This window comes from Calypte anna, chromosome 12 (genome assembly GCF_003957555.1).
Source record: "Calypte anna isolate BGI_N300 chromosome 12, bCalAnn1_v1.p, whole genome shotgun sequence".
Lineage (NCBI taxonomy): Eukaryota > Metazoa > Chordata > Aves > Apodiformes > Trochilidae > Calypte > Calypte anna.
Window position 1 is genome coordinate 4,391,568 of NC_044258.1, and position 27,803 is coordinate 4,419,370.

Genomic DNA, 27,803 nt, shown 5'->3' on the forward strand with positions numbered 1-27,803 from the left:
ACGGGATACACCAGGAGTGCTGAACTACACCGTTTATTGGGGGCCAAAAGCAGCAGGGGGGCCATCAGCACCGCAGGTGCTTTATCAGCCACAGTGCCATGTTCATGAAGCCGTCAGCTTCAGCCTCGACACCGGCCAGTGCGTGGTTGTTACCTGGGTACCAGAGCAGCCTGGAAGGGGAGAAGGGATTAGTGCTGTCCCTGCATCCCCCACCTGGACACCCAGCACTCCACTCACCGAGTGGGGACCCCTCGAGCCTTGAGGGCACGGTAATATTCCAGCCCCTGCTTGGGGGGCACACGCCGGTCATCCTCGCCCAGCATTAGCAGCACGGGTGCTCGGACCTGCAGGAGCAGCACAGCCTCAGCAGAGGCACAGCCAGTGGGGACAGTGACAGGGACGGGGATGTACCTTGTCGATGTAGTGCATGGGTGACTTGTGCAGCATCTCTGTCAACTGGGCCGGGTCCGGCAGTGCGTCGGGCATGTAGGGCAGTCCTGTCTCTGTCAGGCACCTGAGGATGAGAGGGATGGGAGCACATGTGGGGATGGGATACTGGGGAGCTGAGGGGCGGTGGCACTCACCAGTCAGGGATGTCAGTGGTGGCCACCATGGAGGCAATGTTCACCACAGGGTTGCGGACCACGCAGGCTTGGTAGGTGTCAGGGAACTGGCCGAGGAGGTGGCAAGCCAGGAAGCCCCCATGCGAGCCACCCACCAGTGCCACCCGGGTGGCGTCCAGAGGTTCTTCCTGTAGCACCCGCTCCACGCAGAGCTGCCGCCATGGGGGACACCCACTGAGGCAGGTGGCCCTGTTTTCCCTCCTTGGGGACACTCGCAGAAGTGCAGAGTGCCCCCCATCAGGACTGTATGCCAGTGCTGTACCTGCACATCACGCACGTCCTGCGTGCCCACGTTGCCTGGCAGGGAAACCACGCTGTCCTGGCCAAAGCCCAATGAGCCACGGTAATTCACTGAGGGGGGATGTGTGCTGGTGTCAGAGCCCTTCCTTCCCCCTGCCCAGCCCCACCATGGACACTGTGCCACTCAGCAGTGCACAGGCCCCCCCGTTACCACTCACCCAGCAGCACAGCAAAGCCCATGCAGCAGAGAGCCGCTGGGTACAGCATCCACCCAGCCGTGAAGACGGTGTGGGGACCCCCTGCAAAAGGCAAAGGTAAAGTGGGGGTGATGTTGCCTGGCCAGGGCAGAGGGCACAGTGGGGTTGGGGGCAGCTCTTACCATGAGGCATCACAACCAAAGGGGGCTTCTGGGCATCAGAGCCCTTGCTGGGATGCAGCAGGATGGCATCGAAGTCCAGGCCCCCTGTTGGAGGTGGGGTGGGGGGTCAGAGCTTGGCGGGGGTGGCAGAGCCCTGCCTGGCACCCTGGGGTACTCACTGAACCGGGGGTGCTCCTGCTCAGGTGGGGGCTGTAGGGTGCGGATGCCCCAGGTGATGCCGGGCACAGGGGGTGCATCCTGCAGGCAGACCCACTGCACCTGTGCCTCCTGGCCGGCGCTGGGCAGGATCGACACGTTCTGCGTGGGGAGAGTGGTCAGTGCCAGCACTCAGAGGGGCTGGAGGGCACTGAGGAGGGGAGGCATCACCTTACCAGTGTCGGTGGGCAGCTAGGGGTGGAGAACCTGGCCACCAAGATGTCCCGGTTGATGGTGAGAACAGACCAGCTTCCCTGGGGGGCATCTGGGGAGGAGGTGGGAGTGAGACCTGCAAGTGTGACCCCCTCCCCAGCCCTGGCCTGGCATGGTCCTGCCTGCCTGGCACTCACCAGCTGTCAGTGAGGTCGTGGTGCCTGTCACTGTATCCACCACAAACACGTCCTAGGGGAACATGGGCAGAGTCCAGCAGTGCCCTGACCCATCCTCGCCCCCCCGCTTTCCCCCCAGCCCTCACCTGCTGGCTGCGCTGGGCCGTGTCCAGCACCAGCCTGCGGCTGTCAGCTGCCCAGCACAGCCCTGGCAGTGCCCCGCAATAGATGCCCGGGAAGGCGCCTGTAATGAAAGCGGTGATGCTCAGCACCTCTCTGTGCCCTCCTCAGTGGCCCCCCAGGGCCCTACTCACCCCACACCTGCCGTGGCACAACCTCCAACACTGTGCTGGTCTGCTTGGTGTACCAGTCATACTGCGGGAGAAAAGGATGGGATGAGTTTTGCAGGGTCTCATCTAACCTGCTCCTACCGCATCCCAGAGAAAGCACCACCCTCCTGCCAGCCCTTGGCCCCGCCACCTCCCCAGTGTGTGTCCCTGGTGTCCCCTCGGTGCTGCTCACCATGCGGAGGCGGCTGCACTGCTGGTGGGGGCCTAGGGCATTGTTCTCCAAGTAGACAATGCGGCAGCGGTCAGGGCTGAGTCGCGGGGACCACACAGCCCTGGTGTCCTCAGAGAGCAGCTCTGCAGGGACAGGAGGGGACAGTGAGGGGCTGCAGGGAGCCTGGGCACTGGCAGATGGGTGGGTCAGGCACGTGTCACTCACCACATTTCCCTCCTGTCAGGTCCACGTAGAAGAGCGCTGACCTGCCAGCAGAAACCAGTGTCATGGGGGAGGGCAGGGGGCCTGGCTGTGGGGTACGGGTGCCCCCCTGGGACTCACCGGCGGTTGGTGCAGTGCCGCAGCCCCAGGCGGAAGGGCTCGTGCCACCAGCCCACAAACACCACACCAGTGTCACTGGGGGACCAGAAAGCCTGCAGGGAGAGAACCAGTGACCATTTCAGACCACTGCTGGCCCCCAAGCCCCCCCTCCTCCAGTTCCCTGGGGCTTCCTGTCCTGACCTGGCCAGGGGAAAGGTGCTCTGGGATGCCCTCCAGCACTGATATGCTGCCACCCATGATGTCCAAGGCGCAGAGGACGGGCACGCTGCGGGTGCTCAGTGTCTCCCCCCAGTCCTCGTGGTACACAAACTGCTCACCCTGCGGCACAGCCCCATCAGCCCCATGGCTGCCCCACCAGCCCCAGCTGTCCCAGGGTGGGGCACCCCACCTTGAGGGGTGTGTCCTCCTTCTTCGGTTGCCCCACATCCTCATCTGAGGCACCCAGCTCAGGGGCTTTGCTCTGGAAGAAGGACTCAGCCTTGGGACGCTTCTTCTCCGCCACGTAGAGCAGGTGGGTCTCCGAGTGGGACCAGGCCAGGCAGCCAAATTGGTCTGTGGGAATGGGTCAGGCACTGGCCATTCTGTACCCCCCGGACACCCAGTCTGTGGCATATTCCCACCCCTCACCATCATCATAGACACTGCCATGTTTGTCCAGTGCTGTTAGGTCAATGCTCTTCACCTTGCAGTTCTGATCCCAGACCTGGAGGCAGAGACACCAGAGCAGTCCCCAGCCACAGCGTAGAGTCAGTCCTGAGCCCCTGCATGGGTCCAGATCCCCCTTGCCCCACCCTCACCTCCAGGAACTGTTTCTCCTTCTTCTCCTTCTCCTTGCCAGGGACTTTACGCAAGACAGCCTTCAGCGCCCCGCTGGGGGACTCCTGGCTCAGCAGCCTGCAGGCAGGTGGGCACCCATCAGCCCCTTGCCATTGGTACCCAGAGAGTACACCAGTACAGGGGACAGGATGGGACTCACTCATCCTTGATCTCAGAGCAGGTGCCTGCAGGCCCTGAGTAGACGATGGAGGCCCCATCATGGAAGATGAGGTACTGGCGGCAGAACTTGACATTCTCAGCCCGTGCCAGGTCCCGCTGAGACCACTCTGCAAGGAGCAGGGTGAACACCCACTGGGTTCCTGCTGGGCAGGCAGAGATCCCCTGGACACCACCCACAGCCACCCTGTCCACATACCGGTGTAGAGGCTGCAGTGCTTGCCCCCATACTGGGTGGTGACATTGGGGCCGAGGCAGGCAGCGCTGAGCCCCGGGTGTTGGCTCAGCTCCTGGTACAGCTGTGACACCTCCTCCATGCTCGACAGCACCTGTGGGACCCACTGAGGTGGCTGGAGGCCATTGGGCCATACTGGGGTGCTGAGGGGGAGTGGTAGGCACTTACTGGGGCACCAGGGTACATAGGGGGGGTTTAGGAGCGTGTGGGGGGCAGTAACTGAGGTTTATGGAGGGGGTACAAGGGTAGGGGGGTCAGGTACTGGGGTCAATACCAGGGGTGCAGAACTGGGGCAGTTACTGGGGAAGCAGTGGTACAAGGGGGCACTTACTGGCATGCAGGAGGAGGGGTTAGGATGGTACTGTGGGCACTGCCCGGGGGTGCAGAGCCAGGGCAGTTCAGGGGTGCATGGGGGATTAAGAGGGCACCGGAGGCAGTTCAGGGGTGCACGGGGGGGATTAGAAAGGTACCGGGGCAGTTCAGGGGTGCATGGGGAATCAGGAGGGTACCGGGGGCAGTGACTGGAGTAAGGGGGGGGGGGGGGGGGGGCTCAGGACCGGAGCAGTTTCCGGACCACGGGGGCGGGGGGTCCCGGGGTGTGCAGCGATGGGGTTAGGGCAGCGGGGCGGGACCCGGGGCACTGACGTCACCGCATCCCCCCCATCCCCTCACCGGCGACTCCATGGCAGCTGCGTGGCGGGGTCAGCGCCGGCACTTCCGGGAGGGAGGGGCGTGGTCGGAGTCTTGCGGCTCCTTCCATTGGCTGCTGCGCTCGGGCCGCCTCCCTCGTTGTGGCGCCTCCTGGTGGGCGCGGGCGGAGCCGCTGCTGGGGGCCCGGAGGCTGTGGGTGGTGATGGGACTGCCCGGCCCTCCGGCCCGGAAGCACTGGATCGTCCGCGGGCCCGTTTAAAGCTGTAGCCAGGGACTAGGGCGGAGCTCCGCAGCCTTCGGGTCGCCCAGAAGTGTTTTTCCCGGCAGGTGACTGTAGCACAGGTGTTCCGTGTGCAGGAGATCAGGCCACAAGTACCCCTGCCCAGCAACACCTGGAGTGTGTGGGATCGGGCCCTTTGGGGCCCAGCAGGGACCCCTCTGTCCAGTTGTTCCACCAAGATGGGCAATGAGGCCACTGGTGCCCATGAGGACCCCCCCAAGCCCAGCAGTCCCAGGTATGGGCCACGTGTGGTTCTGGCCAGGCCCGAGGACTCCCAGCCCAGCTGAACCCATCATACTGGGGGTCCAGGTGCCCCTTGTTCCCCCTTTTGCCACAGGCAGATAGAAATAGGGGCCAGTCTGTGGTTTGTGTCAAGTCCTTTTTATTCTGTTCCCACAGAAACACCTGGTGAGGGGGCAGCTTCTGGGAGGGAGTCACGACACAGTGGCGGGGGTGGTACGGCACGGTACGGCACAGTACAGGGTCACTACGGGTGGCACAGAGCACAGCAGACACGCACACCGTCACAATGTTCAGAGGGAGCGCACCCGGCATCACACTGACCGCTGGAAATGGCGCTCGGCCGCGCTCAGCCCTTCGTCTTCGCACCCCCTGCCCCCCCTCCCCAGCTGGCAGACTGCCTCAATTCAGGCTGGGGGCCTGGCCCAGCTGGGTGGGCTATGTACCCCCTGGTCCCTGTGGGCACAGAGGTGAGGTGGCAGATGTGCTTGGGTGGCGAGATGGGCCCCGGCGGGGGTCTCAGTCCCGCGTGCGATTTACACACTGTACAATTATTTACAGCGGAAGGAGCGGTGGGGGCCAGGAGCCCGAAGGAGGCACCCTCAGGCTATGCACCTGTCATCAGCAGGGAGAGGCCATGAGCGTGCACGGGGCCAGGGGTCTCCTCCCTGCAACAACTGCCCCCGTCCCACAGCCACAGGCCTCCCCCCAGCCTTGGACATGGGCAGAGCCCCTGTGAGGGACCTGCCACAGCATGTGGGCTTCCCACAGTAATTGGGGCCTCGATAACAAGTGCATAAATCTGCTAAGAGCTTTCAGTACAGTGATGGACTTATGGAAAAGAAAAAAAGAAAAGTCCAGGCAAAGAACAGCAAGCTCTGAAAGGCAGGTGGAACCGTGCAGAGAAGTAGCAAGCCATGCTTTACGACGGGACAGACGGTCACGGGTGCTAGGGCTGCCCTTTGGCAAAGTGGCCCTCTGTGGGTCGAACATGCCACAAATTCATACGCACGGGTGGTTGGTAAAGAGTAGTTATCAGGTTGCTTGGCGGCTGGCGTTGCGATGAAACCCTTAGGCGCGACAGTGAACCGATGAGCTATTCACAGGTCTTGTTCTGGAGTCGTGTTATTTCGTTGCATAGAACATCAGGTGGGCGAAAGGGCGGCTGCCACCTGCCACAGGGGGCACCAAGGGGGTGCCACCAGCGTGGGGAGGCGGCGGGTTGCAGGCTGTATGCTGGCGAGCCCCCTCCTTGGGCTGCCTCCCCCTCCCTGGGAATCCCCTCCTGGTAGGGCAAAGCAGACTTTGGCCACCGGCTGCCACGCTGGCTGTCCCCGTGTCCCCACGAAATGGCTTGAGAAGGACTTGGATTGCACAGTAAGAGGAAGGATACTGCCGGAGGCAAAGCTCTCCTGATCTTGTTCCACGGGATTTGTGCTCTTTTGTAGCCTCCTGCACTCTATTGCTTCTACAGACGACAGCCCGTGTGCTAACTCATCGCACAAAGCAAAGAGGGAAGAGGATTTGGTATAAAGTTTAAAAAAAAACAAAACAAGAAACCCAAAACCAAAATAAAATGAACCCAGAGAAACTGAGAAAAAAGGAACCCCCCCTCAACGATGCCCCGTGCCCCCCCCAGTGCGGATGAGGTATACACAGAAATCAAAGTGGGATGATTAAGGCTGTTCTTTGAAAGAAAAGGGGTGCCCGGCGGCGGGTGCGCTGGCTGCGTGGCGAGGCCAGTGTGGCCCTGTCGATGCTTCCAATGGCTTCGGGGCGGCGCCGCATGCCGGACACCACGCTGCCTGTCAGAGTTCTATGGCCTCATATTTCGGTAGTGAAAACAGTGTTAGGTCCTAGCTGAGGCGCTGCGGGGGCTCCCCAGCGGGGCTGGGAGCAGGCTGCAGCGCAGGGGCACAGGGATGGCCCCAGCAGGGCGGACGGGGTCAGGAAGGAGGAAGTGGCGCCCATGGCGCCCAGCCCTCGGCTTGCGGAGGGAAAAACCTATGAAGAGGCCAGAGCTGGGGTTCAGAGGGAGCAACTCTGCGTATAATCTTGAGAAAGGGCCGCAGCCCACCTATGGGGCCTGACCCAACTGTTTGGATCAGGCCTATCCCCTCAGAGTGGCTGTGGGGGGCAGAGGGTGCATCCACCCACTCGGTGCTGGGGCTTGCCACCTGCCATGTCGGAGCAGCTTATCCACCCTGGGGTGTTCACCAGGCCCCCACTTGGCCGCCGTTTGGTCCAGCATCCAGGGATCGCCCTGCTTTCAAAAGCTTGTAAGAGAGAGAGAGAGAGAGAGAGAGAGGTGTTAGCCCAAGCAGCTATGTCCCCATGGTGGGGACAACACCAAGTGCAGCACTGGCAGGAGCGAATGGGTGGAGGTGAGCCAAGAGGCACTGCCGGTAGAGCAGCTGCTGCCGCCCCCGCGCTGGATGGGCTCCCAAAGCAGAGCTTGGGCTGCCCAAACCTTCCCCACAAACCTGGGGTCTACACCAGCATCCACATGGCATCGGCCCACGCAGGGCTGCTGAGATCAGGGAATATGGCCAAGCCCCCATGCCTTGGCTTGGTGCTGGAACTCAGCTATGGGTATGGGGACAAGTGGCCCAGCATGAAGGGGACAGGGCTGCACCATGTCCTGCTCATGCTGGGGGCTGGGAATGTGGCACAGCAGGGCTCAGCAGTTGCCAGAGGGGATGGTGGTGCTGTGGGAGCCTAAGGATGGCATGGTGGAGGGGACTGGTGCAATGGAGAGAATCAGTGTGATTGGGGGAAGGGGAGACTTGTGTGGAGGAGACCAGCATGTGGTTCTGCCCTGGGGCACTCACCCTTATACTCAGAGTCTGGCGCTGAATGCTGAATTCGTTGGCTTCTTCATAGGTTTTTCTACTGCAACAACTCAATCTCCACTCACTTCCCAAACTCCTGTGGCAGGAAGGAAGGAGCAGGAGGGCATCAGGCATAGCTGGAGCCAGAACAGCCCACAACACAAGTGTCTGGTGTGGCTGCACTCACCTTGTGCCGTTCTCTCACCAGAACGAAGTGAACTTCTTGCCAAAAGCCGACACCGCTGTGGAGAAGCCAAGAGAGGCATCAGACATGCCACAGCCATCCCAACCCCCCTCCCAGACCCAAGGCTTGGGAACACCCCATCCCACTGGCTGCTCCTGGCCACCCCTGCATTGCCCAACCCCATCTCAGTGCAGAAGAACATCACCACCACCCCTGTCTCCAGGAGCAGCCCTCACCTTCAGTCAGTTTGCCTGCTTGTTCCGCTGCCCCCCCTGGCAGGATTTTGGAGAAAACACTCTCTCCTTCTGCCCCGGGCTGCCCTGTGGCTGGGCCAGCAGGACCACGCGGCCCTGCCGCCCTCGGACCGGCCTTGCTCTCTGCTGGGGACAAACAAAGCCACTATTAGTAGGGAATGGGTCTGGCTGGGGGAGACTGGTGTAGCCCCTGCGGTGCTGGGCAACCAGTACAGGAGGGACGGCACTGTGCACCGCACCCACTGACCTGCTGCTCCCAGAGGCTGTGCTGTGGGAGCTCTCCCTGGCTGCTGTGGCACTTTCGTTGTGGGTTTGGTTGTATCCGTCTGCTCTGCTTTTGGCTGGAATAGCAAAAACAGCTGTCAGGGCTGCCCCTCCTGGCAAAGCATCCTCCAGGGGTGGCCTTGGCTGGGGAAGCGTAACACCAAAACCCTCAACAGTGCTCCACAGCTCTAAAAGGGAGAGGATCCAGGGCACACAGATGTCCCCTCAGGTGGATGGCTGCTCCTATGGCACCTGTAGGTGGCTGTGATGGGCACAAGGGTGGCTCTCATCCCAAACACCTCCCCTGCCAGCCCCTGAGCATAGCCAGCTGGGCCAGTCCTGGGGGTAGGAAGGTGGCCACATTGGCCAAGCCCATACTTACCGCTGGTGTTGGGTGCCCGCCTGGCTGTGCGTGGTGTGTGGCCGGTGCTTTCCCTGTCGCCTGGGCTGGTCCAGGCTGCTGCTGTGGTGGCCGGGATGATGGGGGTCCCTGCGCCCTGCCCCTGGCCTCGGGCTGTGCTGAGCCCACCGGCTGGGCAGTCTGTCGTGCTCCTGGCTGTTGCCGCGCTGCCTGCTGCCCTGCCTGCTGCTGCCTCGCTGCCGGCTGCTGTGGGTGTGAGAGGGGCTCTGACTTCGGTGCTGCTGACCCGTGCGGCTGGGGAGTCTTCTGTGTCTTGGGAGGCTCAGCACCATGGTGGTGAGCAGAGGAACGGGACGAAGTGGAGTAGTCAGAGGTGCCAGAGCTGTAGGACGCACGGGACTCAGGCTGCTGGGCCTTCTTGGAGGTGGCCGGCGGCCCGTGGCCACGGGGCTCGTGGCGGCTGGGATCCCGCGGGTGCTGCTTGGATGAGCGGCGTGGGGGCTCATCACTGGCATGCCGGGAGGTGCTGGAATGGCGCCCATACTCCCCATGGTGCCGATGCTCACGGTGCTGGGGGTAGTCATCATGCTGCCATGGGTCCTCATCAGGGGGCTCATCATAGTCATGGTAGGTGTGCTTAACTGGGGGTCTCTTCTGTGAGGAAGAGTGGCCACCGTAGTGCCTGACCCTCTCCGCCCGCGCCTCCCTGGGTTTATCAAACCAGTCTGTCTCCTCCTGACCCAAATGATAGGCTTCGGAAACCAAAAACAAACCACAGTCAATCTTTTGCTCGAGGTCGCCCGAGCGGAAGCCATGCAATGAGGTGGGAGAGGCAAGCAGCGGGCACGCGTGCAGGGGACAGCCTGTGCTGGTGGATATGGGACACGGCACAGCATGGTAGGGCACCGCGCGGGACTGGCTAACACCGAACACCCGGGGTGGGGGGAGGAAGGCACATATCAAGCAAACTGAGGCAGTGAGAGTGTCTCTGCGTACGAGCAGATGGGCATGCCCCAGGGAAGCCATGCTCTGGGGTGGTCACCACGGGGAGCCGTTACCTTCACTGTCAGAGACAACGCAATGGGCATCATCCATGCCGTAGCCCTCCTCGTGCTTGTACGAGTGACTCCTTGGCACATCTTTGATGTGCTCTTGCACATCAGGCAACGAGTGGCTGGAGCAGAACTGGGAGCAGGGGTCCCCAGCTGACTGGGGTCCTGGCCCCCCTGCAGTGCGTGACCCCCCCACTGACTTCCCCAGGGGGCTGACAGGGCTCTCCTCCTCTGAGGGCTGTGTGCGGATGGGGGCCCGCCCACGGCTCTGGCTCATGCCGAGGGATGAGGGCTTGGAGCCACCTTTCTGGGAGCGCTCCACAACCTCCCGCTCATAGGACTTGCTCCGGCCGCCCACCTCACGGCCAGAGGACTTTTCTACCCCATAGCCTGAGGAGCGAGTTCTGCTGCTGGCAGAGTAGACCCGCTCCTCCTCGTCAACCAGATCCCGGCTGGAGACACCATAGTATTTCTGCTGCTCATAGACATTCTTCTTCAGGCCATGGGTGATCTCATCTTGCAGCTTCTTGGCCCTGGAGGCCACATTGCTGCTGCCAACTGCGGTTGTTGCTCCATAGGAGGCCAGGTCTGACTCCACATCTTTGGCTTCTTCGATGGGGGAGAACTTGGAGATCTTCTGCTCCATGCCCTGCTTCCTGTGCTTGCTGCGCTTTGAGGAGACAACAGCGGGTGCCAGGTTCTTGGAGGAATGCTTTGGCAGTGCCATGCTGGAGCTGTGCTTGTCTGCCCGTGAAGAATGCCGGTAGTCACCATCGCCATAGTAGTAGGATGACCCAACGGAGCTACCCGACATCCTGCCATTGCTTTCCATGCCCCGGTGGTAGCTGTTCTTCCCTCGATAGTCAGGGCCATGGTGGTCATAGATGTCCTCCTCAGACTCCTCCTCGGCTCTGGTGTAGCAGCAGGGCCGGCTGGAGCCCTCAGTGTCTCCCAGCTCGCTTTTCTCTCTGCTGTGGCGGATGTCGGTACCTGTGCCTGCTGGATCCACTTTCTGCCCTTCCACCGCTGGGCTCTCCTTGGTGAGCTCACTGATGTCCTCAATCATCACATAGTTACGGGGTATGTTCTGCTCCAGGTTGGTGTAAAGGGACTCAGAAGAGAAGCTGGCTGAGGGACCCTGTGCTGCACCACCTCTCTCGGCTGGCCGGGTCTCAGGTGCCTTGTACTGCTCGTAGCTGCTGCTCACTGTTGCAGCACTGAAGCTGACATCAGGAATGGTGGAAGAGCTCGTGGCTGCACTGATGACCTCGTAGTTGGTAGGGATCTTCTGCTCCAGGTCAGCCAGTGAGGTCTGCCGTGGCTTCTGGTGCCCACCAGCTACGTCCGCTGGGCCCTGGAAAAGGGCAGGCTGTGCTGCTGGCACGCTGGCTGCCCCCGCGAAGGCGCTGGGGGCTTGGTAGGGGTTTGGAGGCCGGAAGCCCGGCTGGGCTGGGGTGGCCAGCTCTGGGTACGCAGTGCTGGAGGCTGGGAAGGTGCCAGGCGAGGCAAAGGCAGGCAGAGGGGCTGCTGGCAAGCCATCCGGCACAGTGCTGGCTGCGGGGTACTGTGGGGGCTGCAGGCGTGCAGGTGGGAAGGCGGCAGGGCCTGGTGGGGCCGGGTAGGGGTAGGCCCCATAGGAGGCAGCGGTGGCGGTGTAGTCAGGGTACTGCCCAGCAGGTGTGGGCCGCAGGCCAGCACCTTCGTAGGCAGCCAGGCGCAGGCTGTGCAGCTCACTGTCGGACAGGTAGTCACGGCGGTCCCCAGGGTAGCGCAGGTAGGGGTGGTCCTGGACGCCCCCCCGCTCTTTCAGCAGTGACTCCTTGCGTTGGGTGATTCCCAGCTCCAGGTACTTCAGCTTGGCGTCAATCTCCTTCTCCTCTTCATCTAGTTCTGCCTGCTTCTTCCGCAGCTTGGTGGCTTCGTGCTCTACCAGCTTCAGGTCGCGGTCCAGCTCCTTCAGCAGGCTGGCCTTGGTGACCGGTGCAGTGGCCTTGCTAGCCAGGCTGCTCAGGTAGAGCTGGGAGGTGGCTGGACTGGCCAGGGGGACGTGGGGCTCCTCAGGTGGTGGGCTGGGCAGTGTCCGCTTCACCTTGCGTGCCAGTGGGCTTGACTGCAGTCCCCCAACCTGCAAAGCCAAGGGACAGCTGGTCAGGGCTGTGGATGCGTGCCCCCTCGTGTCCCCCCACCCAGGGGCTACAGTGAGGCAGACCACTGTGCACGTGTTCCCCCATGCACTAAGGAAGCAGCGTTTATATAAAAGCACGATAAATAGGATGGAAGTAACAGGCAGGGCTGCTCTCCGTGAGTAATTACCGGGGGTGGCAGCCGGCCAAGTGCTGGGCTGCCTGCGCAGTGCTGCCTCCCGAGAAAACTGCCTTCTGTCCTGGGCCCTTGGCAGTGGGGCTTGGGGGAGTGGCCAGGCTGGGAAATGCCCCACAAATTGCAACGGGCTCTTTGTGGGGCAACCACAGTCCGTGGGGGCAAAGCTGGGAGAAACCCCAAACAGAGCGGTGCAGGGCAGCTCCCAGGGAAAGGAGGGGGACCTGGCTGGGGCAATGGAAAGGGGACAGGGAGCAGCCCTGATCCTGTCCCCCCGCTGCAGCTCCTGCCCTCTGACAGAGGAGCTCCAGGCCCTCCCTCCAGCTAACAGCTTCTTGTCTGTCATCAGCAGCCCTTTAAATTATTAATTGTTGCTGTGCTAACGAAACCGAAACATCCCGAGGTGCCTCCTGGGGTTGTTCCCTGAGGAAAAAGATGTTTCCCACCTTGATGTACCTGGGTGCCTGAGAGTAGTGGGTGCTGGTAGAGGGAGAATCTGTCCTTGCCGGCCTCTTCAGCAGTGGGGCTGATGGGCTTGGGGTCGGAGAGGGAGCGCTGCATGGTCTTGATGGGGCGTGGGAGCGTCTGCTGGCGCTGGGCCGTGTCAGCGGTGAAGTGCTTCTGAGGGGGGACGTGAGCCTTGTTCAGCCGCTCGCTGGTGGCAAAGGAGGACTCCAGGAGGCGGTGGGGAGAGAGGGGGGAGACAGGTGAGTAGAGGACCTGGGGAGAGCGGGGCGGCTGGCGGGTCACCAGTTGTGAGAGGGACTCAGCTGGCAGATGGGACTGGTAGCCGATTTCCAGGGGATCTGGTTTCTTCTTCTCAAACTTTCCCAGGGTCTGTTGCCGGATGGCATGGGGATCCAGGGGGCCTGCACTCACCATCTGCATGTTGGTGGAGTAGGGCTGAATGGTGGTGGGCACCGTCAGCTGGGGGACCACGACACCAGGCTGGGGGGCTGGCTCTGGCTCTGTTTGGCAGGCCAGACTCTCACCCCGTTGTGTCTTCTCTGGGGCTGAGATGTACTTGACAATCTCCACCCTGGGGTCATGGGTGGTGATGTGGATGGAGGGGGAGACACGGAGGAGCTGATCAGGTTCTGTCTGCACCGAGCAGTCGCTGATGGTCTGGATGCCCACACTGGCCATAGCACGAGACGTCCCCTCCGCCTTGCCCTCGGCACTGGCCTCAGCATGCCTGGAAGGCCGGGAGCGCCGGCGGCGTACAGGCTGCTCCCATTCCCCACTGTCCTCCTCATCTGTTTGCACACTGCAGTCAGCACTACGCCGCGTCCGCCGCCGCCGTGACAGCAGGTACCGCTCCTCACCATCCTCCTCATCTGTCTGTACACTGCTGTCTGCTGTCTTCCTCGCCGCCATGGCCTCCTTCTCATAGGCATCCCGCAGCCGTGGCATCGAGTTCCTCTTCTTGATTCCCCGGCCAGGTTCCCAGGACTCGTCGGCTTGCAGCGACATGTCGGAGACTGAGCTGCTGAGCGGCCGCTGTGGAGTGGGGTACCGGGAGCCGGGGGGCCCTTCTGGTGGTCCCTGGCTTGGTGGGGGCCAGGCTTGCCCATTGTGCATTGGTCCCCGTGGTACCTCGGTGGGCCCCTCAGGTGGGCGGGCAGTGGGCTCAGGGAAGGTGCTCTTCTGCCGCTTCTGCTCCTCCAGCTGCTGCTGCAGCTGGTGCTGGAGCTGGTGGATGTGCTCCAGCTGCAGGCGTTGCTGGGCAAGCTGCTCCCGCTGCAGTGCCAGCTGTGCGTGCCGCTCCTCCTGCTGCTGCTGCAGCACCTGCTGCTTGATGCACTGCAGCTCCTGCAGCTCCCGCTGCACCAGCATCTGCTCCTTTTCCCGGTGCCGCTGCAACTCTGCACGCTCCCGCTCCAGCTCCTCCTGCAGCCGCAGCTGGCGCAGCTTCTCCAGCTCCACGCGTTCCCGCTCCAGCTGCAGCACGTGCTCCTGCTGCTTCCGCTGCCGTTCCTCTTCACGCTCCCGCTCCTCACGCTGAGCCCCATTCACTGCTGGCTTGGGCACTGCAGCTGCCTGCCCACCCTCCTTGCCAGCTGCTGGTGCTGCAGGTGCCACTGGACCCTCAGTGCGGGAAGTGGCCCCTGCTGGCTCTGCTCGCTGCAAGCCGCTGGCGGGGGTGGTGGGCGCAGCAGGAGCTTTGGGAGTGGGACCAGTGGGCTGCGGTGCTGTGCTGACAGCCTTGCCCAAGTAGACCGGTGTCTCCATCAGCGAGGTCGCCGGGGCTGGCCTGCCAGGGGCTGGGTAGCGGTAGATGCCCTGTGCTGCCAGGGGGACACGAGGGGTGACAACTGGCAGCCTGGCCAGGCTGGCCAGTGGGACAGCTGTCATGCCACCTGTGCCATAGGGCCGGTACAGGCCCCGCATCATGGGCCGCATCACTGAGGCTGGCTGGGTGGTGATGGGCAGCGTGGAGGCAATGGGTGTGTTGATGGTGGAGTAAATCATGCCGTCAGCCGCCCGCACCGTGGCAGTAGATGGGAACATCTGCCGGACGGTGCCCAGGCGGACACCGGGGACGTTGTACTGCGCTAGGCTGCCCAAGCCCTGCCGCCCCTCAGGAAATGTGGGGTTGTACATCCCGCTAGGTTTAGGAGGTGTGGGGCCCTGCTGCTGAACTGCCAGCCCCCCTGTGCCCCCTGACCCGGCGCTGGGGCCATAGGGCAGCAGGTCAGGGCCGTTGGCGTGCCGGCCCCCGTACTGGTCCATAGAGTTGAGGGCAGCACACATGCGGCTGATCTCACGTGCAGTGGTGGCACTGTAGTGGGCCAGGCTGGACTCCTGGAAGCTGGCCAGGTCCCCTCGGGGTGAGAAGCGGTAGTCAGAGTAGATGTTGGAGACTGAGCTGTACCTCCTCATGGGAAGCGGGTGGCCCAGCAGGTCTGCTGGCTGGCGGAGGTCAGAGAAGGAGCCGTACTGCAGCCCCTGGCCCAGGTAACCCCCTTCGGCGAAGCCCACACTGTAGGAGTGCTTCATGGTGCTGAGGTCCACAGCAGCGTCCCCTGCTGGGGAAGCAAAGGGCTGATCCCCCCTTATGGGGTAGTAGTTCATTCCGATTTCAGAGAGGTTCGTATCCGACATGGAGGAGTAGAGGCGGCCAAAGGCACCAGTGGGGTAAAACTTTGGCTCCTCATAGAGTGCAGGTGCTGGAGCTGGCTGTTCCCGGTAGGGGAAGGTCTCTGGCAGCTCTGGTTCTCTGCTGCCATAGAGGGGCCCGCTGGCTTTCCGGCTGGGCGCTGCCGCCTCCCCGGTTTTCTTCTCTGGAATTTTGGAGGTGGGATTGAAAGCGCCAGTGCAGCTGCCACCAAAGGGGAACTTGTAGACCATGTCACAGCAGGCCACTTGGCTCTCTGGCTTCATTCCTGTGAGGTCCAGCACACTGGCTGGTTGCTCCTCCTTCAGCACTTTGGTCACTGGACCAGCTGCCTCCTCCATCTGCACCATCATCACCTGTGACTTCTTGCCACCCAGGGCAAGGAGAGGACTCTGGCTCTTCAGTTCCACTGGCACTGCCCGGTACTGCTCTGAGCCCGGCTCTGGTGGGAAGGCCTGCGGGAGGCCACCAACATTCTGTGCCCCACCAGTCTGCGAGATGAGCACATCCTTCTTCACCATCTGGCCTGGCATGCCATACCTTGCAAATTTGGTCTGAGTGGGAGCAGTGGGCTCGGGCTTACTGCTGCCTGCCCCGCTCGCTCTGACAGTGGCTGTCTGGACGCCCTGCTCCACCTGCTTCACCTGTGCCAAGCACACTGGGCTCCCACTCCCCTGCCCAAAGTCCACTCGGGTCTGGAAAGGGTCTCCATAGACCATGGGCTGCTTGGCCTGTGAGAGGAGCACAGGGGAAGCAATGGCCAGACCGGCAGTGCTGGCTGCTGCAATAATAGCATGGGGCTGCTCCTGGGCATTGAGATTGATGATCAAAGGCTGGATGGCTGTGGACTGCCGGCTCGGAATGTGGTCCAAGGTCAGGCAGTACTTCCTGGCCTCAGTAGCCAAGGAGGTGAGATCCATGCCTTGGTCAGTTATGATGATGGGGGCAGACTTCAGTGCCGTCCGTAAGTCCACAGCGTTGGTGCTTGGTGCCTTGGGCCCTGGCTCCACTCGAGACGTGCCAGGGATGGAGGAGATGCGGCAGAGTGAGATGTTTTCTGCGGGGAGCGCTCCCCAGCCATACAGCCCTGTGATGCCATCAGTGGCTGAAGTCATGGCAGGTGCTTTCTGGGTGTGTTCCTTCACTGGCTGTGCCCTGATGTAGGTACCTGGTGGCTGCTCTGGCTCTGGCGTCTGGCTGTAGCCGTGTGCTAGTAGCTGCCGGCTGGGCCTGGTGGGGGATGAGGTGGGGGAAGTTGGGGAGCCAGAGGTGACTGGCTTGGTTTGGCTGGCTGCATCGGTTGCCAGTGTGATCAGCATGAAGGGGGCATCCTGTGAGGAGGGCTGCCGGGCCAGGCGCGGTGAGCCCGTACGGTGTGGGGTCTGCGTCCCCTGGGCCACCATGGGTGAAGAGCCACCTGCTGTGTGACCCTCGTAGGGGTGGAGAGGGCTCTGCGTCTGTGTGGAAAATTCTGCTGTGGCCTTTGTGGCATGGGTGGGACTCATCGTGGGGGAGGTGGGCGAGAGTGGAGGGCTGGAGCTCTTGAAGAATGAGTACGCCTTGGGTGGTGTGGCCTTGCTGTCGCTGGCAGCTGGGACTTTCTCCCTGGCAGTCTGCACACTGATCTCCACCACTGCTTTGCTTCTGCCAGTGTCCTCTGTCTGTGAGCCGTAGCTGACGGTGCTCTTTGCTGGACTGTAGCTTCTGCTGGCTACTGATGGGGCCTCTGGTGCTGGGGAGCTGTAGCTCCGTGACATACTCCCTGGACCACCTGCTGCTGTTGTCACTGTGCTGGCACCTTTGCTGTCTTTGCCGTAGGTGTAAGGAGTGGTGGCAGCCTTGGACGCTGGGCTGGGTGCTGCTGGGGCACTCTTGGCCAAATCTTGCCCCTCCTTCGCAAAATGCTGGGTGACCCGTACGTCAGGAATGATCTTCCCTGTGCTGCTGTCAGAAGTGGCAAAGGAGACAGGAGCAGAGAGCTGTGTGGGGCTGGTGCCAGGGGTAAGTGGGCCACCATTCTGCCTCATCAGGTCAGCGTAGGCGCTCTCGGTGTTAAGAAAGTGCTTCTCCTGGTATGCCTCTTCCTGCCCCTTCACCTTCTCTCCCTGCTCGAGGGCCAAGTCAAAGGAAGAGGACCGGTGCATCCTGGAGATGCTTTGGGAGGTCTGCAGAATTTCCTCATACACTCCTCCTACCTTCGGCAGGGCGCTGGAATAGCCAGGCTGGGAGGGGTGCGTGGGGCCACCATCATACTGGTAGTCCTCAGAGTACTGGTACTCAAAGCTGTTCTGGCCCTCGGTACCACGGTAGCCAACCTGCTGGTAGGTGCTGCCATAGGAAACGTTTGGTTGGGTCTGCTGGACCTGCTGCTTCTGCATCATCTCTGCCTTCCGCATCATCTCCTCGTAGGCTTCCTCAGCACTCTTGAGGGGCTTGCTGGCAGGCTGGCTGGGGCCGCTCTCCCCCTTCTCTGTTGGGGAGTACAGTGACATGAAGGTGGGCAGATTGTACTCACTGCCCGACTTGTATAGCTTGGAGGTCACAGCATCAAAGCTCTCAGCCTCTGAGTCAATGGAGGGCGAGTACTCAGAGCAGGAAGAGCGATGCAGCTCCTCCATCTCCGCTGCCTGCCGCAGCTCCTCAGTGGGGGAGGCGTCCTCGATGGGGGAGAGGTTGCTGGGGGGGGTTTTGGAGCGTTCCCTCCTCCGCTGGGCCCTCAGCTCCTCCTTGTCGCGTTTGGTCTTGCGCGCCGTGCTCCGGATGCGCTGCTGCTCCACCTCCCGCATCTTCTCCTGCTCCCTCAGCAGCTCCTCTTCCTCCCGCAGCTCCTCCTCCTCGGATGAGTCCTCAATGGTGGGCAGCAAGGGGCCATGCGAGCGGTGGCGAGCCTTCCTCTGCTGCTTCACCTCCTCTAGCCTCTGCCGGCGGCTGGGGCTGCTGTCACTGTCCTCCTCCAGGGAGGAGATGGAGGTGGGTGACGTGCCTGAGGTATAGCTAGGTGTCGTGGCTGGCAGGGTGGAGGAGTACTCACCCCGGGAGCGCTCCTCAGGGGAGCCTGTCAGGCTCTCCATCTCCAGCTCGGGCTCCCGGTCCAGGCTGGTGTCTGCCTCCTGGCTCGCCTCCATCTCCCGTCCATAGCCAGTTGTGCTGTTTAGCTCTATGGTCTTGAAGCGTCGCAGTCCCCCCTGGGTTGTGCTCAAGTCCTCGCCCTCTGCCACCTCTGTCTCCTTCCTCTCCTCCTTGTACAGGCTGCCAGGGCCCTGTGGCAGGCGCCGCTTGCCTGATGCTGGCTCTTTGCCCTTCTCCACCTCGGCCTTCTGCCCACCTTTGGAGACACCATATTTGGCACGCCCATAGCCCTCCTCCTCCTCCTCAAGGTTGTCCTCTTCTGCACTCATCTCCAAGATCTGTCTCCGCATAAATTCCTCATCGTTCATCTCCACCTCCCGGCCCTTCGGCTGGGGGGGTACTGGGGAGAAGCCCCCCTCGCTGCTGTCCTCCACGTAGTCATGCCGCAGCTTGCTGCCAAACTCATCCGAGGACTCTGCACTCTCCCGCCGCTCCCGCTGGTTCTCCCACTCCAGTGAGTCCTCATCCTCCTCCAGGATGTCCTCCAGCTCCTCATCTGAGTCAAAGGCTTCAGGAGTGATGGAGAGGTACCGTGGCCGCTGCCGCTGCCGTTGCTCCTCCCGTGGCTCTGGGAGAACCTTGCTGTGCTCAGCAGGGGCCGGTGGGGCGCCCTGGCCTTCCAGGAGGGGCCGCATGCTGCTCTCCAGCTTGGTCAGCTCAGAAGGGCTGGGGGGGCTCTGCCCAGATAGCCCGGTGCCACTCAACTTCTCCTCCTCCTGCTGCACCAGGCCCGTGATCTCACTCTGTGAGCTGGAGATACCATCAGAGGAGTAGCCGGTGTCGCTCAGGCTCTGGGGGCTGCGGGACAGGTCTGGGGGATAAGGCTTGCTCCCGTCCTGTGGGCAAGAGAGAACACAGCATCAGACCCCAGCAGCTTCAGAGCTGCCTCTTCCCTGATTCCTCCCAAATCCTCCCTGAGGATCAGGCAGAAAGTCTGGGCAGTGCTGGGGGCCAGCCCAGCAGGAAGGCTTGGGGGCTGCCGCCTGCCCCCCTCTCAGTGGCCCATTAGCAATTTGCCTAAGGCTGCCTTTTAATGAATTTTAATTTCCTTGATTGACAACCCTGCAAAGCAGCCTCCAGAAGCTGGGCAGGCCTCAGGATCCTCGTTAGAGGCCAGCAGAAATAAACAGGCCGTTTTAATTAACGTTACAATTAGGCAGTGCAGGCACAAGCCTGTGAGCCTGGGGGGAACCTGCCACTGCACCCGGCCCCAGTGCTACTGGCAGGGCCTGTAACACGGAGGCACCAGGGACCTTATTTGATTTTGGAAGTGCTAGCAGATGAGGATGTGAGGAGTCTCTTTTTTCCCCTCCAGGGGAAATCCATCCCCTCCCAGCTGGTGGGGACCTCCTGCTGTGTCCCCTCCACGAAGGGGGCTGTGCCAGCTGTGTTGGGATGGTTGCTTGAGTGGGAAAACCACGCCAACATAGCCAAGCTTTTCCCCAAAATTGTTCTGAGCATTAAAAAAGGTGGAACAGAAAAATGCCCGCTGCTGCAGCAGGGGATGCCATGACACCTGTTTTCCACTGAACAATAAATGCAACTGCCCTTTTATTATTTCAAAACAAATCCAAAGGCCAAAGATAACCTGGATTACTGCATTATGCTCAAAATGATGTAAATAATAAGGGATAGGCAAATACCAGCATGCTGCCAAGTTCCAAAGCACTTTGGAAGTGCTGAGGCAGCAGGGTTTGGAGCTCACCCTTTCCCAAAAGGCCATTTCCTGAGAGAAATGGTCCCTACGACATGGTTTCTTCTCTGAATCAGAATAACCCGCTGCTCCTGAGCACAGTTCAGCACCAGACCTGTGCTGGGGGAGATGCAGTCCCCAGGGATGCTTGGAGCTGGATGTGACCTGAGAACTCACCTCCTGCTCCTTCGCCCGCGGCGCCTCGGAGGGTGCCCGGCTTTCCTGGCTCTCCCTGCTCTCCTTGCTCTCGGCCTCCAGTTTTGGGGTAGCACTCTTCCCCTTCAGCATGGTGCTCTCAGGAACTCTGGAAGGCTCTGGGGCAGCTTTGGGCAGTGGCTTTTCCTCTGCCGGTACTGGCGGCTTCTTCTCCACTGGGACAGGGCTAGGGGCCCGGGTCTGCTCGGCAGCCCGCAGGCTCCTGGCAGGTGAGGGCTGCGGCTCGGGGGGTGCCGGTGCCTGGGTGGGTGCTGGGGCAGGTGCTCTTGGCTGCTGGCCAGTGGCTGGTGGCTGGTGGCGTGGGGAGCCGGAGGGCGGTTGCTTTGGGGCAGGCAGCGGCATCGGGGCAGGGTCGCCAAGACTGCCTTCGAGCAACCGCTGAGTTTGGCAGTTCAAGCACAGCCATTCGTTTTTCTGCAAAACAGAAACAGGAAAAGTTCTGTTCAAACTCTAGGAGCTTCATCCCTACAGGCACTCCCCTGAGAAGTTTAGCTGATGGGACATATTGTGATGGTGCAAAGGACTCAGACCCCTCAAACCAAGAGGCCAGGTGCTGAGCAGGCCAACACTGATACGCCGGCATAGGCTGTGGAATGGTGTGTGGCACTGAAGCCGTACCCTACAAGCCATCCAGAAGAGCCCAGCCATCCAGAGGAACCCCCCCCTAGTCTAATCCAGACCCCAGTAGTGTTCAGCCAGAGGGACTATAGCTACTGCAAAGGGATTTCACACTCTTCCACACAACACCTCCACATCACCAGATCGTTTCATCTCCAGTCTTGCCCGTCTTTCAGTTTTAAGTGAAATTAAACAATGAGGGCAGATCACTGCCATGGCTTAACACTTCTGGGGCTCCACACAGCTTCTCTTTTGCTCTGATTTGGTTTTTTGGATACAATAAAGGTTTAATAGCATAATCGTAATGCTCATGGATCACTTTTTCTAGGTTATCAGAAAATACTGGGTACACCAGTACGCAAAAATTTCCAAAAGTACACGCTGTGCAGGAAAAGAACAAGACAATCTTATCTAGTGAAATTCTCAGCAAGAGCCATCGTTTTATGACCTGGAAAAAGCAGCTTGCACGCGGGGCTGTGAGTGGCAGAGTGCCCGCGGGGCTGCAGCAGGGGCTCTGCATTAAGGGATCAGAAGCACTCTCCACTCACCCCCCAGGTCGTCCAAGGATTATTTTTACCCACCCAGGAATGTCCAGGAACAGGGGCCTGACATTTCCTTCCCTTTCAGTGTTTCATCACCTTAAATCTTTTTAGTTTTGCTTCTAACAGTGTGATACGGTTTTCCTCAGACTCCTCTTTTGTTGATCTGTTGCTTCTGAAGCTTGGGGTGGCCAACCTCAAGGGGTGACTTGCCCCAGAGGAGCTGTCACATTGTTGCAGAGGTGGTCTCAGGCTTTAGCTGGACCAGCCTAGGATTTGGGCTGCTAGCCAGCAGCATCTCCAGGGGCCATAGAGGTCATACTCTCCATGTAGAAGATGAGGTTCACCAAAATGGCCTCAAGGAAACAGCCTCAAGGTGTGTCATGGGAAGTTTAGAATTTGGATAGTACAATTTCTTCACCAAAAGGGTTGCCAAACCCTGGCACAGGCTGCCCAGGGAACTGATTGAATCACCATTACTGAAGGGATTTGATAGAAGTATAGAGGTGGTGCTGAGAGACATGGCTTAGTGGTGGACTTGTCAGTGCTGGCTGAACGGCTGCACTTGATGATCTTAAAGGTCTTTTGCAACCAAAATGATTCTGTGATCCTATTCTATGAGACTAAGAACAGCACCTATGAAATGGCAGCAGCATAATGGGCTTGGCACTTGCCTCCAACACTCAGGAGGCACCCACATTTTGGGGAGCAGCCGGAGATGCTTTGCAGCTGGTGGTGGCTGGGAGCAGTGGGCTTCCTCGGGGACATTTCTTGGCTCAGGCAGCACACTGTGCCAGGAGCACCCATCCAGGCCATGCTCCCTCGGGAGCTGTGGAGCAGGGGAGCTTCTCCTGCAGGGAAGAGGTAGGCATGCAAAACCTGCCCTCCCACCCCACCACCTGCAGCAGCCCCTGCTCTGCACACAAACATCTTTAGAATACATTAGGGCTTCAGAGGGCCATAAAAAAATCCCTTTCAGCATGGTAATATTTAATTACTGCTTAATCAAAGAGAAAGTCTAATTAAGGGGTAAGTACAGCTTATTGTATCTCAATGATTGCATTTGTCTTCTTTTATTTCAGAACTTGCTCTCGTCCCCGTGCCTCTGAATCAGATCTCGTCGCCTTGCTCGGCTGTGTAATTATTTCAGACTGCAGAAGGAAACGCGATTGTATGACAAAGATTGAATCCCTGCCTCGTGAAAATGTGTGGCCTCTCATTTTTCTTTCAGGAACCCCATTTTTCTTCACAGAACTCTCTCTGCGAGGCGCAAGTGCAATGCAGAAGGGACAGGCTGGCTGTGTCAGGACAGAGCTTAGATCAGCTCAGCTCCTGCCCACCCCTCTCTGCCATCATGCCAGCTCCCCATTAGGTCCTGCAGAAGCCAGAGATCAGCCCACCTTGAACAACCCAGCCTGCCCCATCCAGACTCTTAACATACCCCCTGGACAGGGCATTGCCCATGTTTGTGATGACCCATCCTGCCAGACTGTGCTGGCTGAGATGTTTTGGATGAAGGGATGGGTAAAACTCAAGCCAAGGATGACCATGGAAGGCCAGCACTGGCTACCGACTGCCAACTGTGGATGCCAAGTGCCAGTCAGACTTTGCTGTACAAAGCCCCTGCACTGCATGTGAAGTTGGACCAGAGACCCTATGCTCCTCCACTGTGACCTCCCCAAGTCCATGTGGACAAGGGACATGGCAGAAGGCAGGCATCAGTGGAGAGGACCTGGAGGTGTTATCAGGATGAGGCACAGGGGTTCTCCAAGACCAGGTGAACACAGGACTGCCATGGGGATCTGAAAGCTCTGCAGATGGGTCTGAGCACCCTTCCCTCAGGATCCTCCCATCCATGGCTCTGCAGCCACTTCTCCTGGCAGCTGCCCCAGTTTGAGCAGCTCACCCTGCAATCCTGCTCTCACAGATGTGACAGCTTCACTCTTTGTGGGATGGCACTGGGAAGCAGATTAGGCAACAATCTCTGGTAAAAATAGCCCTGCCAAAAAGATAGTGGAGCTGGACTCTGAGATGTCCCTTGCCTTTCACAGCAGGCAAAAAGGCTGGGGACAGAGAGAAAGGCAGGAACTGGAAAGGCAGTGGGTGGAGCTGGCACTCAGCCTCCACCAGGCATGAGAGGTACTGGCCAAGCCATAGGAGACACCCAACATGTTTGAAGTTTACCTTTGCTCTTCCTCACCTTTCTTTCAGCACCCTGGGGGTCTCCCATGCCAGGAAGACCCTGCCACCAGTCCAGCACCCCATACTTTAACCTGAACCCCCATAGAAAATCACCATGCAGTGACAGCCTGGTGTGGCAGAAAACCAGCGAAGGGGGAACTGAATTTTGCTGAACCATGGAAGAGGCCTTGGCCCCACCAGCAGCCACTGCCACACAAAGCTGTGTGCACCATGAGCCCAGAGCATGCTGCCAGCACAGCCTGTGTCATGCCCCACCAAAACTAACACTGATGCCTGCCATGCTGCATAATACTGCAACTATGAGGATGCTGTGTCTGAGGAAGCTCACAGTCCTGCACCAGCATCTACACTCTGCTCATGACAAGTGACCTGTCTCTGTTCTGTGGTCCTGCAGCCATGTCCATGTTTGGTTATCCTGCCTCCCCTCCTCTGCTCCCTCTTGGAGGGATGGGCTCTTGGGAAGCAGTGTCCCCATCCACGTCCCTTGGGCCACAGGCATTTCCCAGCTAATGCTGCCAACGGGATTAAGCTGCCCCTGAGAAAAATGCAAACATTTGATGACTGGCTGCTGTGCCAAGAGCTTATAAATCTCCATTGAGATTAACTAGATCCCATGAAGATAATAATAATTAGGCTGTATTTAGTGTTTTACATGACCAAACTGTTGGGTGCCTAGGAGTCAGGGTGCCCCTTGCCGGATCGGTAAGCAGGGAAGAAGCTTATGGCAAAGGCACAGTGGTGCCTGTCTGCACCTCTGTGCTTAAACTGATGAAAATCACAGCTCCCCCACAGCTCCCTGATGGGGGCAGGGGGAGAGGCAGGTTTGCTCCCCCCAGCAGTGGGCATGGGACTTTAATTGCACGGTGCACAGGTCATGGGAGTTGGGACATAGGCAGTGCCAGAGGGACCACAGAGCAGGCTCTGGGCAAAGGAGAGCATCAATAATTAAAGAGAGGGATAAAACCAAAGTGCACAGGAGATCCTGTCTTAGGTAGAGGGGGCTGGGAAGGCCAGCTTGGGGGACAGAAGGTGCCAGTGGCTGCTCAGTCCAGCTGGGTTATCAGCTTCCAGCCCTGGGAGGGTTCACTGTCTGGTCTGACCCCTCAGGCTCCCAGCCTTCCTCACCCCCAAACTCGGGGAGTTGCAGAAGAGTTCTGGAAAAAGTAGGTTTGAGGGGAGAGAAATGGTGCTCCTGTGGTCAATTAGGGGCTGGATGGAGCCTGGGTGCAGGACTGGAGCCCTGTCCAGTGACTGAGAGCAAGCGCTTTCATTCAAGGCATCGCATCCAGGCAGTAAGAATGATCCTGGTTTTTAATTGCTCACGAGGTGAACAGCAGTGGGGGGGGGGGCAGGATGAAGCCACAATTTCCCGCAGGCTCCAGTGACGGGACAGTGATTCCCACGCTGATGATTGCCCGTGCTGCTCCCAGGGGTGAGGGAGGACTGGCAGCATCCTGGCTGGCAGGGGAGCCCTGGAATTCCTGTGGGTGATACACGAGGACAGCAAGCACCAGGGGGTCAGTGTGCATGGGGGAAGCACCCAGCTACCCCGGAGCTCCAGCATCCACTGGCTGGCGGCCAGCACTCACCAACCTCTGCTGGGTTTTACCCTGCAATTGTTTTAATTACTAATGGGTAACAACAAAACTGTAATTAAGTAAAACAGAAGTCCTGCATAGTCTTGGTCACTGCTACTGCTTGGCAAGTTAATTAAATGCTTAATCCCCCAGCGCTGTTGTTTTTTTTTTAACGACGGAGCCAGTGAGCTCAGTTGCACGTGAACCCTCTGTTCAGCAGCTTGGAGGTCTGAGAACCTGGCTGAGAGCTGGCAGCGCAGGGTTTTCCCAGAAGGTTTCCCAGCTTCCCTGGTTAGTTCCTGACAGTCCCACTGTCCCCATCATCCCTGCAACCTCCCTGCAACCTCTGGCTCCTGGCAGATACACATCCATGGCCTTCATCACAGTACAAACTGCTCCCTGCAATATCCTTCCCCTAGGACTCTACCCAGTTATTTATGTTCCAGGGTATTATTTTACACAATCAAAACAATATCTATTAAATACCAGAACAAAATTCTGCACAAAGTAAGATAAGCAGCCTGAGGTAGGAGTATCTTGCCAGCCAGATCTCATCTCTCAGCATTAAACGTGGGCAAATCTCACAAGGAATATTTCATTTATTTGCTGACAAAGTACTGTGCAGGGCTTACCACTGTGACCAGATGGGTGCCTGGAAAATATGGAAAACACTTCTGGTATTTGAATCAAGATCCAAGCTAACAAGAACCTCATACTCTCACTTCTCAAGCTCTCCTCCAAATAAACCTCACATTTAGGAGGGCTCCTGACCCCAGCCACCTTCTATACCCCATCTTGCAGCAACACCAGGGCCAACTCCTTGCACATTCCATCTCTCAGGTGCTCAGCACCCTCCTGCTGAGAACCCCCATGCTCCATCCATGGGCAGGGACAGCTTCCGCACAGTTTTAAAGGCAAGGGACTGAGTCATGCTTGATCACAGGCATGCCAGGCTGTTCCAGCCCCATCTCAGGCAGTGCCTAGGGTCTGGCTGGCAGATTCCTCATCCTCTAACTGCTCCTGGGCTCTTCCCATCCCTTGGCAAAGCTGTTCCCTGCCAGCAGCCTCTCTGGGCCAACCCTGGTGCTCAGTCATTTGACTCTGCAGATGCTGCTGCCCAAGCATTGACTGATGCTATCCCCCCCTCACTTTCAGCCCATTCTCACATATCAACTCTCCTGAGCCCTTCCAAACCATCTGGATTTAGTTTTCAGAGCGGGGGAGAAGAATGCTGACCTGTGTCTCTTGGGATGCTGGCCTATGGAGAGGAGGATGTGGCATCATGGTCCTGACCCCACAAGGGTGTGTTCAACCTTTCAAAAGGATGTTTTGCCACCAGCAAATAACCACAAGCCTAGTTTTACCTCTGCCTCAGCCTTTATCTCTCCTAGGAGGCTGAGACAGAGATCAGGAGGCTAGACACAGCAGACACAGGAGGTAACTGTCAGAGCTGTGTCTGTGGTGGGAAGAGGCTGGAGAGGCTTCAGGTGACCCCAGTGCCAGGAGGGGATTGAGACTGGGGGGAACTGGAGGCAGCAGGCAGGCAGGGGTAGCCCTGGGAGCTGGGGCACAGGCAGGGCTGGCTGTGCATGGCTGGTGGTGCACACAGTGTGCTACCACCCCAATCGTGCCTTTTTTCCCCTAAAAATGTCCTCAAAAATCCCATTCACACTAGGAGCAGAGTTGCCTGCGCTTGCTAATTGCATTTGTGCTGACATACATGTGCTGCTTCAGAACTTTATGCATGTGTATTGAAATATATTTTTAAAGCCTGTGAATACAACAGAAGTGCTAAATGCAACTTCCCCACCCGGTCCCACAGAGCAGGTCATGTTTTGGGAGCCTGGCTGTCCATGTGCCAATGCCAGCCCAGCATGGGGAATGCAGGGATCTGGCAATCTCCAGGGAATCCCTGTGCATGCTGCCCACTGCCTGGCCCCTGTGGTGAGCAGCACAGCAAAGAGCCAGCGCTCTCCCTCCAAAAAGCCGTGGGCTCTCAGACCATCCGCAGGGAAAGGCAGCGAGGGGACAGCCACAGCTACCACAGCTGGGTTTTCTTGGCTGCCAACTGCTCCATGCTGATTGAACTTCATTACCATCAATTGGGCAAGTGTTCATACAACCAGGGCTGAAAACAATCAGTTATTCCAACCCCATGCTAAATATAGCAGTTGACTAAGCAACCCAGTGATGTGTTTTCCAGCATCAGCCTATTCTTATCTGTTCCTGTGGCCTCTTAGGCTGATGGAGCTGTCAGTCCCTCCCCAACTCTGCTCTAGATACATGCCTTGTATCAGTGGCCTTCACACTGCAATAATGTGATTAAAAGCAGCACAGGGTAATGAGCTCGCTGGGATGAACTCCGCGTTGCAGGGCTCATTTTCTGCCATCTGCTCTGCTCCATCCCTCTCCCTTCTCTACGCTGGGACCTCTCTCAG

At 59.3% G+C, this 27,803-nt stretch overlaps 2 protein-coding genes and 1 long non-coding RNA gene across 4 annotated transcripts in view; all 3 read right to left on the bottom strand.

Moving 5' to 3' along the window:
- Positions 1-18: 18 nt before the first annotated feature.
- On the bottom strand, positions 19-4,600 carry LOC103533195 (acylamino-acid-releasing enzyme). 2 transcript variants are annotated; one of them, XM_030458343.1, is made up of 22 exons: positions 4,510-4,600; positions 3,802-3,931; positions 3,586-3,712; positions 3,407-3,503; positions 3,237-3,312; positions 2,998-3,161; positions 2,790-2,927; positions 2,610-2,701; positions 2,493-2,533; positions 2,289-2,410; positions 2,081-2,141; positions 1,913-2,010; positions 1,788-1,839; positions 1,614-1,702; positions 1,401-1,539; positions 1,243-1,326; positions 1,082-1,162; positions 886-974; positions 585-775; positions 412-514; positions 238-344; positions 19-170 (listed from the first exon to the last, which is right to left on the bottom strand). In XM_030458343.1, exons 1-22 carry the CDS (start codon positions 4,519-4,521, stop codon positions 65-67), a joined length of 2,199 nt encoding a protein of 732 aa, XP_030314203.1. In that variant the 5' UTR covers positions 4,522-4,600; the 3' UTR covers positions 19-64. The 2 variants fall into 2 exon arrangements, 1 of the variants encoding a protein (XP_030314203.1); XR_003988061.1 differs by lacking the exon at positions 585-775 and having other exon boundaries at positions 79-170.
- A 536-nt stretch (positions 4,601-5,136) lies between these two features.
- On the bottom strand, positions 5,137-8,358 carry LOC115598993. Its single transcript, XR_003988062.1, has 4 exons — positions 8,260-8,358; positions 8,027-8,081; positions 7,840-7,936; positions 5,137-7,284 (listed from the first exon to the last, which is right to left on the bottom strand). It is a non-coding gene; the product is annotated as an uncharacterized LOC115598993 (long non-coding RNA).
- A 67-nt stretch (positions 8,359-8,425) lies between these two features.
- BSN (bassoon presynaptic cytomatrix protein) overlaps positions 8,426-27,803 on the bottom strand; it is an 87,297-nt gene continuing 67,919 nt past the window's right edge. Inside the window, 6 exon segments of the mRNA XM_030458630.1 lie at positions 8,426-8,445; positions 8,549-8,618; positions 8,924-9,654; positions 9,961-12,079; positions 12,730-19,356; positions 20,391-20,843. Of these exon segments, the coding sequence (XP_030314490.1) occupies positions 8,426-8,445; positions 8,549-8,618; positions 8,924-9,654; positions 9,961-12,079; positions 12,730-19,356; positions 20,391-20,843 (10,020 nt within the window).